General features: G+C 47.4%; 1 protein-coding gene across 1 annotated transcript in view; it reads left to right on the forward strand.

The window, feature by feature from the left end:
* Positions 1-14,648: 14,648 nt before the first annotated feature.
* The window catches only part of LOC114897699 (claudin-22-like), a 6,324-nt gene continuing 6,024 nt past the window's right edge, over positions 14,649-14,948 (forward strand). The window contains exon 1 of the mRNA XM_029226719.1: positions 14,649-14,899. Within this exon, the coding sequence (XP_029082552.1) occupies positions 14,649-14,899 (251 nt within the window). The remainder of the gene's footprint in view (positions 14,900-14,948) is intronic.

The raw sequence follows: 14,948 nt of genomic DNA on the forward strand, positions 1-14,948 counted from the left end.
TGAATGAATGAACATATGTGATGATGAAAGGCTGAAGTAATTAACCCTGGTACTTACAGTGGCCACCAGGGCCTATGGTTTGCAGCAATCCAGGGCTGGACCAGAAACTTGTGAGGCATCCAAGGCAAGTGAGCCCTTGAGTTCTCTTTATCTCAGAACCTGGAGATGAAGGGGACTCTGACCCACAGCTGTGGCAGCAAGGGGAGCGCTCTGGGGTCTCGTAGGCAGCTGGTTCTCTAGTTATCTCTCAGCCTTAGTAAAATTAGAATCATTTCTTGCAAACACCTTTTGGACTGTAGTCTTTGTTTCAGTGACCTCAGAATCCCTTTATGGGATGAGGCCAGAAAATAAAAAAGAAACAAAAACTATCAATCTAAACTTTGTTGTGAGGAAGCAGATTTCCTTTTCTTTTATGTTGCTCTACAAAGACCTCACAAAATACCGCACATGTATCACAACCCATTTTAGGTCCTCGAGTCCTTAGCAACGCTTCATTCTGTTTACTTGACAGACATAAAGGAGCCACTGCAAAGTTCTGGACACACTGGGGGACCAGGGCTGGGGTTCCTTGCATTGGGGGTGGGTAGAGAAATTCTCATCTGAGGCAACTGCAAGGAATACAAAAACCAAAAAAAAAAAAAAAAAAAATTAGGGCTGAGATTTGTGCTGAAAGCTAGGCCTAAGGACAATACCGAGGGTGGATTGGCAGAGAAGAGAGGGCATAGGCATCACTGGGCAAGAGGAGGCTGAGTGGTCGAAGCCTTGCTTTGAGTGGCCACAGCAAGACAGTCTCTGAAGGGCCCAATGTGCCAGGAGTAGAAAGAAACTTCCAGAAAGGGATAGCATATGGCCATTGCCTTTAAGGACTTTCCCAAACGTCCAACCAGCAGGGAAATCAGACAAAACAGCAGGTCACAGCACACAGAATGCACTGGTGAAAGCGAATATTATTTCCCAACCATGACCATTTTCTCGTTGCAATGACGATAAATATGTTAACAGTAACTTTTCATCTAATAATTTAGACAGGATGCACATTAGTCTTTGCTCAGGCAAAGAGTTTACTTTGCATGAATTTGATATTAAAGATGGCTGCATACACCAAGCTTTTCATGTAATCTTCAAAATTTTAAAGTTGCACGTACTCTGGTGGAAAAGCGATAAATCAGTAAAACGAAAAATTCTTGCAGCTGTGTTGCAGGCGCAGAGTTTATGATTGTCTTTGCCAACATCAGATTCTTTAGAGAAGTAGGTTAGGTAGGATATAAATTATAAATTAATAAGTAAAAATAGAATCCCTGGATTCTACTATTTTCTATCATAGGTTGTAGCCACTTATAATTACAAGTTAATTTTTTTTTCAGTATATCATGTAAAGACAGCAGCAACCACTCTTTCTCAGGCACCTAGATATCCTGTTTACTTCAACTGTAATTTTGTAAAATACAAAGTTCCTCAAACTGGGGATCACAGATGCCTAAACATCTACAAGATCTCAATTCTGTATTTTTGCCTCTTAGTGAAAATTGTTTTAAATTAGCGATTATAAAGAGAAAACTGACAGTGGCAATTTACATTTGGTATTTTCATAAAAAGACTTTGATTTAAGTCATTGTTTTCTCAAACTGGGATTCATGAGCAAATTCTAAGAGGACTTAAAAATTATTTCCCTGTAAATTCCTCAAGTTTAAGAAACATTTGCTATAGTACATATCCTTATAATTCAAAGTCCATTCTTCTCTGATTCTTTTGATTGATGACATATTCACACTCTATCTCATAGTTTCTAGTATCTCTTTGACGATAAATTAAGTCCTTGGTTGTTAAAGATTTGCTTCTACTTTTATTTCCTGAAGCAGTTTTGTTTTTCCATGACAGGTTTTAAATTTGTCAAGAAGCATGGTGTTTGGTATGTTTTTCCCCAAGACCATGATTTTCTCCATTGTTACTAAAGATTCAAGTACGGGTTGCATGAATGTCACAAGTGAAGTAAAATATCTTTGTCTTTTCCTTACAATAAGGATCATGGAACTGCTTGAAAGCTTCACCTTTATGAAAATAACTTTCAAACTATGAAGGAGTCATGATGCTTTAGCAATCCAATCGAACGCTGAGGGCACGTGGGATAAAATTCACATGAGGAAGGTTTATTCACAGCTTCTGATGGTTTGAGCTGGATCTCTAATAAAGAAACATCAAGGAGAAAGATAAAGAACTCCGACCTGGGATCGGGCTCTACTGGCAAGGAATAAACCATTTAAAGTGAATTTTATTCAAATCCTGCCCAACTTCTTGGGCTAAACTCAAATGCCACTTTCTCTTTTATTTTATTTTTTCTTTTTTAAAAACATTTAATTTTTTTTTATACAGCAGGTCCTTATTAGTCATCAGGTTTATACACATCAGTGTATACATGTCAATCCCAATCTCCCAATTCATCCCACCACCACCCGCACCCTCCCCCCGCTTTCCCCCCTTGGTGTCCATATGCGTGTTCTCTACATCTGTGTCTTTATTTCTACCCTGCAAACCGGTTCACCTGTACCATCTTTCTAGGTTCCACATACATGCATTAATATACGATATCAGATGCCACTTCCTCCTCGACACCTCCCCACATCAGCCTGCTTCTTCCTTTTCCTTAGCTGGCCCTCCTCTCTCCCCTCGATGCATCTCCTTTAATCTGTCTCTGGCCAATGGCCTGCCCCATCTTTACCTATGTTAGTTATTAAGTGGATGTCTGTAAGATTGTATACTGTCTCTTAAGGAGGAACCACATCCAACTGCCCAGAGCGCATTCACAGCACCGGTTATGTATGTATTCAATCAAGTAACAAGTAAGTTCTTGAATGTGAAATGTTGCATGTGGGCCATGCTCCAAACTCAACGGGACCATATCTACCCATCTTTGCGGGAGTCAGAGATCCTACTGCAATGCCTTTCATCTGATGAGTTCTCAGTAAACATCGGCTGAATGAATGGATGATAGGAGTGGCAAGTTCATCACATAAGCTTCAAAAGCACCAGAGTCACTCTGCATCCATCCTGGCTCCTCCTCTGGGCCAGAATAGATGGCGCAGCATTGGTAACATCACGGATTTTTTTTCACACTCTGTTTGAAATCCGCAGGTAAATCTCATCATGCCACTCCGACCCCCACCCCCAAATCCCTCTCTAAAGTCTAAAACCCTTAGGGTGGCGTGACTCATTCATTCATTCAACAAACATTGACGGAGCACCTAATATACGCAGAGACTTGCCTCTGACAGGCTCTGGGGATACAGAGGTGAAAAGACAGATGGACTCCGGCCTGCAAGAAGCTCTCATTCTAGTGAAGACAGGAAGGCAATGAACACAAACAAATACGTCAGAATCTATAGTGGCTGGAGGGGGCAGGGAAGGAGGAGGTAATCAAGCTGGACCAGGCGTTCTAATGCTTGGAGTCAATGAACTCCAAGAAAGGGGCTCTCCCAAATGGGAAAAAAATTACATTTTTACTAACTTAGCCTATTATAGGAATGCAACATGGAGGGAGACACCTGGTGCAGGAGGGAACGAGTTGATGGATGGATGGATGGGTGGATGGGTGGATGGATGAGTGGACGGATGGATGGATGATGAAAAAATTCAGGGCAGATGCAAAGTAGTTCACATTTACAATGTCTTTAATCAATTCTTCTCCTCTTGGAAATAAGATTTCCCTTCCAGCTAAGGCTGATGGAAATCTTGTGCTGATAATATCAACAGCCCTTCTCCCAAAGCAGGATCCTGGGGAAACTTGGCAAGAAACACTGACTCTGGATTCAGCCTCCCAGGCTTGGCCACAGGTGGAGCCGCTGGGCTGGTGGCCACAGGAACCACAGTCGATGACCGGGGCATCTGATCCTCCTAATCTGAAGGCAAAGGAGACAGTCACATAAAACTGCCATGGATGGTGCAGTGTGAGAGGAGCAACCTGATGAGAGGACCATTCACGCGCATCTGAGGAGAAAGAAAGGGTTTCACCTGCAGGATGGCCAAGCCAAACCCACCTGCCAAGCCTTTTCAGATGGCACAAACCCCAGTTTTAGAAGACTCCAGGTGTAGAAGGACTTTGAAAAAGGGCACCTGTCTTGGCCACTGTACAATAACAACCCAGATGCAGAAGACATGCAGTTCCCCATCATCCTCTGAACACGGGTTTGAAAGACAAAATACAAAATAAAAATAGTAACTCCCATTTATTGAGAGCCTCCTATGTGCTTTTCAATTTCCATAATTATCCCCAACTGTCTCAGTCACCTTGTGAATGTTGGTGAACTGTTACTATTATCACCATTTTACAGATCAGGAGACTGAGGCTCAGAGAAGTGAAATAAGTTGTCTCCATTACAGAAATGTAAGTAGCGGACTTAAGGGTTTGAATCCAGGTCTTTCTGATTCCAGAGCCCAAGCTCTTGCCTTTTCTTTAAATAAATCTTTGATTTATGGAGAAATCTCATTCTCTTGGCTGGGGAAGGAAACTCATGCAATAATTCTGAAATAAGACCATTTTGTGAGTATTAGGCGGGGATTTTCAAAAGCCCTTCATATTGCCTCGGTGAAATAGCATCGTCTTACGGAACTGCCCACCACAGGGTCCGGGGGTTGCTACCACCTCCTCCCTTGGAGCCAGGGAAGTGGGCTGCTACAGCTTCTGAGCAGGAACAGGTGTGTTAACAGATAACAAAGAGTTTAGGAAAGAGAGGTCAAGACCAAAAATATCACTGGGACACAAGGATTTCCTTTGCAAGGGGATTTACGAGAGAAATCTCCTTCAGACCCCTTAGCACGCTGCTCTGGGGAAACCTGAGTGAAATAAGCTGTTGAGAGAACAAAGGGCCTTGTGTTCGGGGAGCCGGGTACCTGGCAGCGGCAGGTGCGCTGTGATGGGGAGGCCCAAGGTGCACTCCCCACCCATGGACCCTCTCTCCTCCCGGGACTCGGCCCCTCCGGGCTGGGTAGCGCCTGCGTGGCTCTGGGTTGGAGTGGCCGTCGTCCAGCGCTCCAGGCCGGCTCTGAAGGCCCTGGGGCACAGCCGGCTGCTCAGATGGGTCGTCGGGTCCAGACCTTTAAATTGCTTCTGAAGGCCCGTGACTCCCAATATAAGTCTCCAGCTCGGATCTCTGAGCACCGGACGCGTTTATCCAGCCACTTATTCGGCACCGCTATGCGTATGACTCATAGGATCTCGGATATGAAAAGACCCCAAAGGACTCAATTCTTCTCTCCCGCGCCGTCTCCTTGGGTCTGTCCCATTTCAGGACACGTTGTCACCAGCCACCCAGAGGCTCGAACCGCGATCCGCAGTGGCACCGCCGACTCCTCCCCACGCCACCGGCTAGTCATCGGCAGGTCCTGCCCGCGCCCTCTCCAGGGGATGCACCTGAATGCCTGCATCCCCGCTAGTCCCTCCCCAGGCCAAGCCGATGGCCTCCAGCGCGGGAGCCCCCGCCTCAACCTCTCCTTCCGACCTCGGGCCTGCGCGTGGCCCCGCCCCCGCCCGGGCCCCGCCTCACCTTGCCCACAGGCCTCCTGCCACCGTGCCCTTTGCTTGGTTCCGCCACCACGCCAAGCGCGTTCCCATGAGGCTTCACGCTCTCGTTCCCTCGGGCTGGAAAGGTTCACCCAGGCCTTCGTTCGGTTGACTTTCCCACTGGTTAGTTCCTGGCTCACGTGTTACTTTCTCAGAGAGACGGAGACCACCCGTCGTGAATCTCACCAGCTTCTCCATCATTTGGTTTCTCCCTTCCACTCTTGTATTGTCTGTCTCCATACCTGACGGATGGCCAATGAGGTCTGTGCATTTCTTCATCACCTTCTTAACCCCAAGGCCTGCCACAGGGCCTCACACGTAGTAGCTGCTCAATAAACATTCGTGGAATAGCTGAATGATTGCGACCCCAGCCTATCTGTCCAGTGTTACTTCCTGTCACCCCACTGCCCACCTCATCCTCCCTCCAGCCGGGATCTGGGAAGAGGGACTACTGTGGTCCCAGCCTGGGCACCACGCACGGCCCTGCCTTTGCCCGGTCCCGCCGACCTGAAGGCGTGCCACCCTCCTGGCTTCTGGCCCTCCCCCAGCTCCTAGTACTTTCCAGTGCGTGGCAGGTGCACGGTTATTGTTTGCATGGGATTCGGTCTCTCTCCCGGAGAAAGGGCAAATACCCTGTTGGCCAGGGCCCCCGTGAGGGCTGTGGATTCTGCCAGAGCCTGGCAGTGTGGGAGGGTTTCAGAAAGATCCCCGGAGTCCGAGTCTAGAGGCCAGGTCTTCGTCTTGACGCTGGTCCTAACCAGGTGTGTTGTTTTTTTCAGGCCTCACTTCCTATAAAATGAAGCTGCTGCGCTGTCTGAGGTGTGGGCTGACCCCGGACTCCAGGACTCTCTTGACACTCACCTCCTCAAGAGGAGGTGCCAAAGCTGTCGCTGATTTGCACTGCTTTTCCCATCTGTTAAATGGAAATCAACTTAGCCGCTAGCGTTGCGAGCCTAGATTAATACTTAGGAAGGATTTACAAAGGAAGAACCTAGTTAATCCTGAGATAGAGGGCTTTTCATTTCTATTTGCAAGGTGGGTGGGGACAGAGTTCCTGGCTAGGACAGTTCCCACATTCCTCCCTGTAAAGGCCCTTTGCTGATATAGTTTCTAACTTTACAGCCACGAAGCCAGCTCTAGCTTCCGTGGTTCAGCTCCCCTGCTGTCGGATGCACTCAGCGCCCGACTCTGGTCCAAGGGGGCGACACTGTGCTAAGTGGGTGCCGAGGGTGAGCAGGTAACACTCCTAGACAAGACGGAGAGTCGATCGTGACAACGGCCAAAGGTTGCTCTTCACAGCATAAAATGATTATGACCTGGACTTCAGTGTTTGATTACAAACACGCTGAGGAGTACCAACGGGGGAACCAGACCCCTTTACATTGCTGCCGGCTCAAATCTGAGACCCATCAGAATCCTGGGCTGACCCCATGCCCACCGCTGAAGCTCAGCTCAAGATTTCAACCCCCATTGGGCTGAAATCTTCCTCTACGTAGAGCAAGCTAGTTGGCTTGTTTAAACCCCACATTCCTTATCTATTAAATGGAGGTAATAATGGCGCCTAATCACAGGCTTCTTGCGGGGATAAGCAAGATAACACAGATAAAGCCCTTCTCCTAACGTCCAGCAAGCAGTAAGTGCTCAGTAAACACTGGTTATTAATATTCTACTTTAATATTAATATTAAACTTTATAAAGTATATAATATTATACTTTAATATTAAAGTGTTTGTCAGTCCCATCGGTCACTGCATGACACGGTGTCCCCTTCATTATTCAGAGCTCAGATCTTACAGTATCTTTTAAATATTAGTCCTTTTCAGGCTGGGAATAAAATCTCAGCTGGGCCCTAAGAGGACAGAAACATCAGATAACTAGGCTTTCAGAAACACTCCACCCACACACACCCAGCGATGAAAAGGGCTTTCAGACCTGGTGCTGGGAATCCACTGGTTCCTCCAAGGTTTCCCTACTTCTTCTTTTAAATGCCATCACCTGAAACTGACTGAGGGCACCTGCAGCCCCTCACACACCAGTGCTTACGTGTGGGCAATGCATCCTGGTGTGGACATTCGGACACCCACCTCTGCATTGGGACCTGGAGGGCAGCCCCCAGGGAAGGGTCCACATAATCCTCCCAGATACATCCCCTAGCTGCTCTGCTGGGCTGAACCCCTCCTGCCACCTGCTCTCAGTTCGTTCACCCCCAGAATGTCCTGAGCAAAACGTGTCAGGCCAGTGGGAATAACTTTCTGGTGCTGACCCCCCACCCCAAGATCGTCTGACGCAGGAAGCCACTGGCTGCAAGTGTGAAGACCCGGGCACGCATGCTATAATCACAGAGCATATTCGTTTATACTTGTTGATAGATGTTTCCTTACAGTCTTGTGATGTCCACCAAAGTGGTTTTTTTTTTTTTTTTTTTTTTTTACTCCAGTGGGCAAGGATGGGAGCTTTCTTTTTCCTTCTCCCCAAAACCCTTTGATGAAAGTTTCAAGGGCCATTCAATACACTGCCTGGCAATTATAAATCAAATCAATCCAAGTAATTGATAAGTGTTCTGAATTTTAAAACATTATTTTTTAAAATTTTAACCACCAATGTCTTAAATGTCTAGAGGCCTCAGAGTCACAGAGCTGGTGGTGTTTCAGGGAACAGAAGGGCATAAGGGACCACATCTATATCTGAGAGAAGTCACTTTGAGTAAAACAGCAAAAATCAAGAGGTAGATGGAATGAATAGAAAGGGCTGGCAAAACCCAGACCAGACCAGCCGTGCTTCCGCCTTCTCCGCAGCCCTGAGGCTGAGCTTCGGCGGTGGGCGTGGGGTCAGCCCAGGCTTCTGATGGGTCTCAGACTCGAGCTGGCAGCAATGTCAAGGGGTCTGGCTCCCCCGTGGTAATCCTCAGCGTGTTTGTGAATTCCTGCAGGAGCTTGTTAACCTCCAGAATCCTTCCCCCCAGCTCCTTTGAGAGACCCTGGTTTGTAAAGTCTGGGCTGGTCCCAGTGATGAGCTGGAGCTGTCTCATGCTGACTCAAGAGAGCTGAGGGTTAATTTTTCAGGAATTTGGGGAGTTGGTTGTTAAACATAGCTATCATTAAAATTGAATTATACGATATAAACTTAGAATTAAGTTATATTAAAAATAAAGTATTAGTACTCAAAACATCACTTCCTGATTATCTTATTCCTTATTATTATCTATGCTCTTGAGGTTATTTACATCAATGTATCTCTATGGTAAGAATACTATATAATGGTGGGTTACGGCATGTCTCTTCCTAACTCCACATTCAGTGATTCATGTTGGTAGCCTGACGAGAGTATTTACATACTGGAAACTGGCAATGTCTATAAACCAGGGCTCCACCACCTGAGAAGAGCTGATAAACATTTACGAGCACACCACTGGGGGTGGAACCCACAAGTCAAGCTGGAATAATCCCCTGAGGTTGTTCTGATTTAGACAGAAGCTCTTCTTGGAACAACACTGCTAAGTGTAGACGCAGGGGACCCAGTGGCCTACGATCTCTGTGCTCTTGGGAGAGAATTGAGGCACCTTCATCCAAAGCACTAAAAATGACTTTGAGATCCTGGGCAGGTCACTTGCCTCCCTGTGCTTTAGCTCTGTCACCTGTGAAACGACGCTGCTGATAGGGTCTTGCCCCACTGGGTGACTGTGAGGATTAATTGAGATAATATAGGTAAAAGTCCTCAGAACAGTGCCTGGTAAGTAGAAGGCACTTGATCATTGCTACCTATTTATTATGATCTGAGGAAACATTAAAAGCTTAGTTCAGCAGGTTACCTTTTTTTCTTTTATCATTTTTTTCTTCTTATGAGAATCCTACCTGGTTTGTAGAAAATTTAGAAAATGTAATGAAAATGAGAAAAAGAACTAGCATCCCTCTCTAGCACCCTGTGATCATCTTGGTTCGCCTCCAGCCTTCTCATCTTTTCCCGAGACCTAGGCTATGTCCATCCCGATATCCTCTGGGAATGGCCAACTCATGACGTTATGGCAACATTTCCCAACCCACTATAGGTGGTTGATCAAGTTCACATCTTTGAGAGTCCCTTGGTTCTGCTCAGGCACCAGCATGGCCTGTCGTCATGAGGACAGGTGACTGGCCAGGGGATCAGCGTTTCCAGCGCTGGCATTGTAGACAAACATTCAGTATCAGCTAGAAGGAGGCACCTCATCCATTTTTTAGACACATGCTTGTTGAGAACCTAGTAGATACAAGGCGTGCTCTGGGGGTTGCGAAGGCTACCGGGTGCTTTGTTCTGATTAGTGAGCTCGCGGTGTTGGTTGTGAGGATTACTATTTAGCAGGACAAGGAATAGTAAGAAACACACAGTAAACTATAGGTTTCCTTTTAATCAAAAAACCTGTGTGTGGTGGGAGGAACCCCCTTGCCTAAAGCCCTTGTCAGGAGAAAGGTTGATCCAACCTTGTTAGGTTCACGCTCCTTGGGGAGGTCGGGACGTTTGCTCTTTCTCTGATTAGCTGTCCCCAGGGCCCTCGTCTCTCACAGCAGTGCTGATTCTAAGTGTCTTAAGGTTCAGTGGGTGTTTATCCTAGAAGATCCCAAACCAAGCCAACTGCTTCATCTTGCACTTGACCCAGGACCGGGTGGGGGGACCTGGCCCATCGCTGGAGATGCCGGCGTGCTGGATGCTGGGAGGTGTACTAGGATCTCCAGGGAATTTTTTAAGGGTGATTTTGACAACATGGGATTCGTGTCTCTCCACTGACTTTAGACTCACGCTCTCAGAGGACATCTAGTTCCCCACCCCATTGCCTCCTTCAGCCCCTCTTCCTGTGCCCCTTCCCAAGCAGCAGGGCCGCCCACACCAGACTGAAGACACAGTGCCGAGCAGGCCCTGCCCAGGGGCCACCAGCACTTCCAGCAGCAGCCAGGCTACTGTCTGGCTTCGGGTGGCCTCATCCGTGTGGCTTCTGTATCTTAGATGATACAAAGGAGCTCATCACTGGAGCCACCAGTCAGGTTTCCAAGATGCAAAAACGACCCTGTCAAATCCCTGCTTATAATCCTTCAGAGGCTCTTACTGATCTATGTCCTAAAATCCAGATGATCTGGCATTACGTAGCCGTGCCCTGCAACGCAGCCTCGTTCCTGGAGGCTCCCTCGCTCTCCCTGGCTAACAGCTGTTCAATTTTCCCCCCACCAGCTTCCAGGAGCGACCCTTCCTTTCAAGACAACTTTGACCTACTGTATAGCACAGGGAACTCTGCTCAGTACTCTGTAATAACCTAAATGGGAAAAGAATTTGAAAAAGAGTGCATGTATGTATATGTCTAACTGAATCACTTTGCTGTACACCTGAAATTAACAGAGCATTGTTAACCAACTGTGCTCTGATATTAAAAACAAAATCTGCTCTCCTCTCCCGCAATAGCCACTCTCCCTTAGTGCCACGTCCAAGAGAATATTTTACACAGTCTCCTTTTATCGGGCCAGTCTCACTTGAGGACAGATCTTTGCACCCCTGGCTCTCATGCGGTCAAAGATGCAGACAGGTGAGGCTGAATCAGTGAGCCAGCCGGGCCCTCCTTCTGTCAGCCCTGGACCAGCAGAAAGGGCAGAACGACGGCGTGTGAACTGGCACAGGGTGGTAGAGGCAAGAGTTTGTGTAAAATGTATCAAGGTCTTCACAGCCCAGGTAGTTTGGTTGTGACCACAAACTTAATCTTGAGCATGAAAGCAAAAAGCCAAGGAGAGAAAGAAAGGCTGGCTTTTCTATACAGTGCTTGCCATGCATCTCCTGGAATCTAGATTTGCTCAACGGTTCGTTAACAGGTCCATCTGGTTTACTTTTCATGATAGACCTGTCTTCCAAAAGTGGCCACAAAAGTACTTCCGTCTCACAAGCTCTTCCAGAACCTTGGTGTTATTTTCCCTCTCCCTGATCTGCCTCATCTGTGAAGTGATGCTCTGTGACCTCGGAGCCTTGGTCATAAAAGGAGACTCAGCCTCAGCTGACACTGCTACGGGCAGAGACAAACTGTCCACACTGACTGCAGATTCCTGAGCAAAATCCACATACACGCTCGTTGGTCTGAGCAACTACACTTTGGGATGGTTCATTTGGGGACGTTTATCAATCCTTGCCCGGGACGGAGAGGTTTCCCACAATGCGTGGCTTTGGGCACACTGGGATGGTTGATAACTCTCACCTTCTCTTTGTTAAGAATGTACATAAGCTGCTGACCTCTCACGTTCTGTTTATGAGTTGTGTGGGGTTTTTTTTGTTTGTCTGTTTTCTGTTTTTTTAAGCGTAACGTTCCTGAGACAGAGAGAATGCAGACCTCCACATGCTGAACGACGTGCTGGTAATATTTGTTTCCTGGCTGAATTTCACTGCCATCCCCCTCTGGAAACACCGTGGTCTAAGTGGCTAATCCACGAACTGAGACGTGGAGACGGGAGCCCCAGGTCAGGGGAGGGTGGCCTTTGTGCTTTCAGTCTCAGGGCGGCTGCACTAGGGTTTCCTCTGCCTGCAATCCTCACACTCCACTCTTTTTATTTCTTTGAATGATCGATTTACTTATTTCCCGATGGCCTCTCTCACTGGAATATGAGCCCCCAGAGGCAGGGGGCAGTGCCTGTACCCAGACTGGTCTTGGCAGTGTCTTCAGCACTTACTGCCTGGCCCAGAGGAGGTCCTCAAATATTTTATTTATTTGGTTTTTTTTAAATTTATTTATTTATTTATTTATTTATTTTTGGCTGTGTTGGGTCTTCATTTTTGTGCGAGGGTTTTCTCTAGTTGCAGCGAGTGGGGGCCACTCTTCATCGCGGTGCGCAGGCTCCAGACGCGCAGGCTCAGTAGTTGTGGCTCACAGGCCCAGTTGCTCCGTGGCATGTGGGCTCCTCCCAGACCAGGGCTCGAACCCGTGTCCCCTGCATTGGCAGGCGGATTCTCAACCACTGCGCCACCAGGGAAGCCCCTATTTGTTTATTTGTTTGTTTTACATGCTGCAAGAATAAATGAGCTGGAGGTTATCCGGGTCCATTCCCCACCGCAGAGGAATTTCCTCCCTGTAGCCCAGGTGAGAATCACCTTGCTAACACCTCGGAGATGGAGAGCGCCCTGCCTCACAGAGTAGCCTGTCCCATTCCATCTTTTGTTCAGCTTCAATGTGATATGAAGAAGCGTCTCTCCATAATTGTTAACGATTGCTCTTGAGGGCTTCATTAACTTGACTGCCCCCTGGAAGGAAAGTTCTAGGTCACCCATATCCTGCCTCCTGGGACGAGGCCCCAGGCAAGTCTCTAGCCCTTTCTGGACCTTTGTGCCTTTGTGCAAACTGGAGCAGCTTACTTCAGTACTCTGAGGACAGCCATCAATCCGAAGGGATTCTGAACATTTGTCAAAGCTGAGAAAGAATTCATCTTTGTGTTTCATGTATGATGCTAGAAAATGCTGAAGAAGGGACATCTAACCCGACTCCTGTGCTCACTTTGGTGTGTCGGGATTGGGGTGCTGTCTCTCTGATCCCCTGTTGAGAGACATTGTAAAGGACCTTCTCCAATCCTGGACTAGAAATGTGATGGGCAGCTGGTTCACAGATTAGAATCGTCCAGGGCAAGTGGCTCCACTTTAGGAAGGTGCATGTCCTTCCTGCTCCAGGCGGGCACATCAGGTCCTGCCTCTGGCTGTGGGGACAGGAGCGTGGTGGCCCTGGGGGCAGGGGCAGCCCTGGGAATGCGGGGCATGGTCTCTCCTCCCGGCCTGTGAGGCCCTGCAGAGAGGGTCCTGTTCGGCAGAAGCATGCACTCAGGTGTGGCTTCAATCAAAAACACAAACAAAGGACTTCCCTGGTGGCTCAGTGGTTAAGAATCCGCCTGCCAATGCAGGGGACATGGGTTCAAGCCCTGGTCTGGGAAGATCTCACATGCCGCAGAGCAACTAAGCCCATGCACCACAACTGCTGAGCCTGTGAGCCACCACTACTGAAGCCCGCGCACCTAGAGCCCGTGCTCCGCAGCAAGGGAAGCCACTGCAGTGAGAAGTCTGCACACCGCAGAGAAGAGTAGCCTCCGCTCGCCGCAACTGGAGAAAGCCCTGCACAGCAACGAAGACCCAATGCAGCCAAAAATAAATAAATTAAATAAATAAATTTATTAAAAAAACCCACACAAACAAGATGACGCCTCGAAGGTCAGCCCCATGGTGGCTATTTTGTCTTGGAATTGGCAGGAGTTGTCGTGCCTGGTGCTGCTTTGTCTTTGTGGCTTAAATGACAGCGAAGACAGCTCAGCTCTAGGCAAAAACAAACAAAAACAAAAAACAACACCTCCTGGACACTAAGAAATTACGTTTTACCCCAAGTCCTTAACAAGGATGGAGAAAATCTCAGAATGAAATCCAGAGCTTCCTGAGATACCCCCTATCCCCTCAGTACCTATGGGCACAGCCCCAGCCTCGTCATTTTACTTCACCCAGTGAACCAGCCTCTACGTTGCAAAGGAATCTGAGGGAAAGTCTTCTGCCAAGTCCCAACTGAGTCCCTGTGACAGTCAAGAACCTGGGCCAGGTTCTTGTGTAGGTTAAGGAAGCCTGAGAATAATAAAGATTATAGGGAAACAGTCTACCTTTCTTTACAAGGTCTTGTTTTGCATCTCTGAAATCTCAGATTCAGCTATTACAATGAGGTCCTGTTGTAGAAAGAGCTGGCCTTTTATCACCACTTAAAATCTAATTAATCCATATTGAAGCACAAAGATTTCTGTTGTATTTTAGGGTGAGGGGTCATAGAGCGCTCTTTGTTCATCCTTAGACTTATATAATCATCAAGCATTGGGGATATAATTTTACCAAGCAAATTGGAAGGTAACAGATCAAATCCTTATCAGAAAGCCTAACTCATAGTTTTAACAGAGTCCTTCGTCCTTTACATGAAACATTATATTCAAGAAGAACAAAAACGCATTTCAGAGTGCCCAAAGAGTTAACGACCAAAACTTATATTCCCCAGGCAGCATCGAACCAAGATTGTCACACTACTGTCCACCACAAGACAGCAGCTCCTATAGAGGTGGCAAGGGTCCTAAGATTTGTTGCGATGGCTTTAGTCTTTAGAGTAGCAATGCAATTCGTTGGAATTTTGCTATCTCTGCTGGGATGGGTTTTATCCATTATTACAACTTTTTTGCCACATTGGAAAAACCTCAACCTGGACTTAAATGAAATGGAAAACTGGACCGTGGGACTCTGGCAGACCTGCGTCACCCAAGAGGAAGTGGGGATGCAATGCAAGGACTTTGATTCTTTCCTGGCTTTGCCCGCTGAGCTCAGGATCTCCAGGATTTTAATGTTCCTCTCAAACGGCCTGGGATTCCTGGGCCTGCTGGTCTCGGGGTTT

The sequence above is a fragment of the Monodon monoceros genome, unplaced genomic scaffold (genome assembly GCF_005190385.1).
Source record: "Monodon monoceros isolate NGI ecotype Baffin Bay Population unplaced genomic scaffold, NGI_Narwhal_1 Super_Scaffold_17, whole genome shotgun sequence".
Lineage (NCBI taxonomy): Eukaryota > Metazoa > Chordata > Mammalia > Artiodactyla > Monodontidae > Monodon > Monodon monoceros.